Consider the following 4,905-nt stretch of genomic DNA (forward strand, 5'->3'; position numbering starts at 1 on the left):
ACATTTTTGTGGTATTGCTTCTCTATTTGTTTTTCGTCCTAGTCCGTAGACATAGTTGGTTAGGGGTTTAATTGTTCATTTCTAGCGCACTTAATTACTTTTTTATGTTTTGTAACTTTTAGTTTTTGTTACTTTTGTATATTCTATAACCTTTGTTTTCTGTTAGTTAATATATGGTTCATCCTTTGTTATAAAAAAAAAAGAAAACATACAACACTAAAAGCGTTTTAGTGTTGAAATCAACTCAAAAATGTGTTATAGATTAACCCAAAATAGTAACTAGTCAACTAACAAACATATAAACATCAGTGGCGCAATTTAAAAAAATTCGCGTACAAGCATGCAACTAAATTGCTAAAAAGATTGGTGCGAATGATTGCAAGCATCAAAACTAAAGACGATCCTAAACGAAACTGAACCTTCTAAATCGGAGAATAAATCCAATCGCCAACATGAAAGCATATCCATTAACCAACATCTCTTGCATGATCAAAAAAAGCAATAACGACCATTTCAACAAAAAAAAATAGTCTCGGTTGTCTTGTTCGAAAGATTTCAAAAGGAGGAAGGAACGAGTAAAACCTAAATGCGATTTGATGATGAAGATTCAAACTAATCATTATTGTTCGTTCAGAAAAACAAAATCGATAAAGTTTACAAATCTATAAAATCAATAATATAAACAACACACATTCGCTAAACAAAACCGATGCCGTGAGAGCCAAACCATCGTCAAAAGACGATGCAAGAATTAAATATATGTTAAAATTTGTACTACTAATTATTTCTTTTGTGCTTTGTAAAACTACAATTGAATATTTTTTGTAATGCATTTTTGCAACTTATACTTAATAATAATTGGAATATTTAAATTATTTAAAAATAATATTTATATTTAACACATTAAATTCTATTTACACAAATTAATTAATTTGTTTATAAATAATATTTCATTAAATGCATGGCACCTGATTTTATCATTGGAAAAAAGAGACTAGCTAGGGCGGTAGAAGCCCTCACGAGGGATAAACTTTACAAATTAAAAACCTTTTGGAGCATAAAAGAGGAATACTTTCCCTAATTGACAACGACAATGTAGGCCACAAAAGAGACCAAAAAAAGAACTTTATAGCAAAATGAACTGATTATGTGCTTTGGAAACAACAAAAAGAATTGACCCCTCAGGTGATGGCTATAAAATGATAGATTCTCAAACTCACCTTAGGCATAAAATATAATACTATAGTTAGAAAACATTGGAAAAACTTTAGAAAATGACAGGATTTGGCTCATCATGTGGAGCATGCAAGTTCCTAAGGAGAAAGTGTGCTAGTGATTGTGTTTTTGCTCCTTACTTCTCTTATGAACAAGCTTCAACCCATTTTTCAGCTGTGCATAAGGTTTATGGTGCTAGTAATGTCTCTAAACTATTGTCACATCTTCCTATTCAGAATAGAAGTGATGCTGCCATTACTATATCTTATGAAGCCTTGGCTCGCATGCAAGATCCTATTTATGGTTGTGTTGCTCATATCTATGCATTGCAACATCAGGTTAATTTCTATGTGATATGAACTTTTTTTATATTACATAAATACAACCTTTGTTGTCAAAACTAGTGCACTTGCGAACAACAATTTAAAATCATATTTATGATGATGCAAATCATTGTTATAAATTGTTGTTGCATGAATAATTGATATTTTGAAAAATTATAGTCAAATGAGGCTGATGCAAAATGTCACGGAAATTTTAAATGTGATCGGTTGGTGAAGAATTGAGACTAATACTGTGATTCTTTTAAGATTTTAAGTTCGAATTCCGTTAGATACAAATAATTTATATGTTGAGCCAATCTATATAAAATAATTTTCCAACTTCAATTGAGACCCCGCAAATGGATGGTGGAATTGATTAATTGATTATAACATCGTTGGATAGCGAGTTTTAGAAAAACCTTATATTATAGTTTTTTTTTCTTCTTATAAACATTTGATATTTATACTTGTGTAGGTTGCAAGTTTACAAGAGGAGATAGATATTCTTGGAAGTCTAATGGAAACTTCTAATGTTAGTATTATGGATTGTGGAAATGTCCAAGCACCAATGAACTCAAACAATGGAACACAATATTACCCTAATCAATTGGCTAATTATCTTTCACAAGAAGAAGGTTCCACAACATGTCAAAGTTTTGAATCATACATGAATATGGATATGCAAATTCCTAGTGCACATGGAATGGATGAGCCTTTATATGGTGATTCCAATTCCAATCCATTAGAGAAGTTTCTATCAGGAATTGATCAAGAGGGTTTCCTGAACCATCCTTGGTTCAAGCATAATGCAGACATGTAGTATGTAGAACTAGTAGCTAGGATTATTAATTAATTAAGAAGTTAATCGACTATATGTAGTGCTTAATTATTCTACTTAAGTGCTTATCCCTACTTTGTACAATGATTGCATGCAATGAAACTTATGTGATGTATGTTTTAAATTACAATATTAATCATATAACATGTGTTAGATTATGCCACTCCCACAATATTTTTTAGTGCAAAAGGTGTTACAGAAACATTCACTTACATAATATATAATGTGTTTAGTTTAAATATAAAATGTGTTTAGTTTAAATATAAAATATTTGTTGGTGATTGATGCATTTGAGTGAGAGAAGGAATGAGAGAATGAAAAGTAATTAAGAATTATTATTGTTGAAAATTGTAAAATCAAATTACAAATATATAAATAAGCAAATGACTAAATCAGTCGTAACCTGGGTGAGCAGAGCGTATGATTTGGAAGGAGTTGACCGAATTCTACGCTAATAGGTTTGACCACGTGCTTTTCGTGTGACACGTAGGTTGAAGGCATACCAGTCAAGAGTGGGATGGCAATTGGACCTGGAGTGTGATTTAGGTCTGTTCGTTTACGAGTTGAAGATTGGGCTTGCTTGGCCCAGTTCAGAAAAATTATATATTACTTATGCAGTTTATTTTATTACTCTGGTCCTCAATTCTCATATTTTATCTACTATGATATGATGGCGGAAACACCAACGGATGATAACATTCCATATTGAATAAATTTTTGTAGGTATATGCAACTATTATTTCACTTAACAGTGAAATACAAATATCACTAAGCTAAAAACAAAGGTTCTCAATATTACACAACAACGAGAAATGAAATATTAACATCAAAATTTTGATGTCAAAGACAATGTCATTTAGTTTTTATATAGTGAGTGGTAGAAATAAACATATATTGTGGCCTAAGGTATTCATATATGTTGACAACTTCACAATATCTCACCATGATGATCAAATTGTAAGTAACTCGTTTATTTTATAAAGAAATAATTTACTTTTCATTGTGAATATATTCAAAATATAAACTATGCTATTTAAAATTCTTATCAAAGTAAATTTAAATTTTATGAACTTAATCATTAAAACATGTCAACGAGTTTATACTTTTCATATATTTCATGTTGTTTATCAAAAGTATGTGTACTCATTGTAATAACATTGTGAAAATGTATTCCGTCTTTAATTATAAGTTTTTTTTTTTTGTAGTTTTTTCTTTGTCATTTGTTATTTGACTTTCTTTCAGTTTCAAGTGTTTTAATTTCCTTTAAACATATTCTAATTATTTTTTTTTCATGCTGAAATAAATATTTTTATATTAAACATTACTTATTTCTCTTTTATAATAGAATGACAATTTAGCAATTCTCAATAAATATCCAAAAAAAAACACGCAACAAATAAAATACAAATCTACATAAATAATATGAGTAATTGTTCACTTAAATAAATCAGTATGAGTGCGGATATGGATACCTTAGTACCCACCTCGCTCCATACCCGTAATATATATATATATATATATATATATATATATATATATATATATATATATATATATATATATATATATATATATATATATATATATATATATATATATAACATATCAAGTGAGAGCATTTTTAAATGAGAGATGAGAGAAAGAAATATCAACCATTGGATTCAACAAGAGAGAATCTTAATACATTAACTAGTAACTAACCCGTGCGTGTGCACGGGTTCTGGTATGTGACGCGCATTTGTTTCAGATATACATTTTTTATTAGAAAAATATCTGATACCCGTTAAAAAGTAATAATTGAATGTATAGAAATATGTCTAGTACCCGTGAAAAAATAATAATTGAATGTATAGAAAAGTGTCTGGTATCCGTGAAAAAATAATAATTAAATGTATAGAAAAATGTCTGGTACTCGTGAACAAATAATAATTGAATGTATAAAAAAATGTCTAGTATCCGTGAAAAAATAATAATTAAATGTATAAAAAAATGTCTGGTGCCCGTAAAAAAAATAATAATTGAATGCATAAAAAAATGTCTGGTACCTTAAAAAATAATAATTAAATGTATAAAAAAATGCCTAGTACCCGTAAAAACATTTAGATCAAGATATTTTCTCTTTTCATATAATGTCATGCCTTAGAATTTATAAACTAAAATCAAGATATTTTCTATTTATTATCAAAATGGTTTTATATGAATAATATATAGTTCAACATGAATAAGATATGAATGTTCTCCTGTTAAAATCATTTATTTTATTTTTTAATACATTAAAAAATTATTTTTAGATTTTTTTAGTATTAGTGATATAAAAACTAACTAAAAAAAGAAATCATAAATACTGAGATTCACTATTAATAAAATCATAAATTTTAATTAAACATTATATTTTTGTTCCTATCATGACTTTTATATTTTCAAATACTTTTAAAAATGGTCAATAAATTTCAAATTTTTTTGCATAGAGGAATATTTCCATCCAAATCTGGAATATTGTGAAATGGTGTCTATAGCTCAATTGTACAC

At 27.9% G+C, this 4,905-nt stretch overlaps 1 protein-coding gene across 1 annotated transcript; it reads left to right on the forward strand.

Moving 5' to 3' along the window:
• Window positions 1-1,274: 1,274 nt before the first annotated feature.
• LOC131617576 (LOB domain-containing protein 33-like) lies at window positions 1,275-2,358 on the forward strand. Its single transcript, XM_058888839.1, has 2 exons — window positions 1,275-1,553; window positions 2,014-2,358. The coding sequence occupies exons 1-2, from the start codon at window positions 1,275-1,277 to the stop codon at window positions 2,356-2,358; spliced, it is 624 nt and encodes a 207-aa protein (XP_058744822.1).
• Window positions 2,359-4,905: the final 2,547 nt, after the last annotated feature.

The sequence above is a fragment of the Vicia villosa genome, linkage group LG7 (genome assembly GCF_029867415.1).
Source record: "Vicia villosa cultivar HV-30 ecotype Madison, WI linkage group LG7, Vvil1.0, whole genome shotgun sequence".
Classification (NCBI taxonomy): domain Eukaryota; kingdom Viridiplantae; phylum Streptophyta; class Magnoliopsida; order Fabales; family Fabaceae; genus Vicia; species Vicia villosa.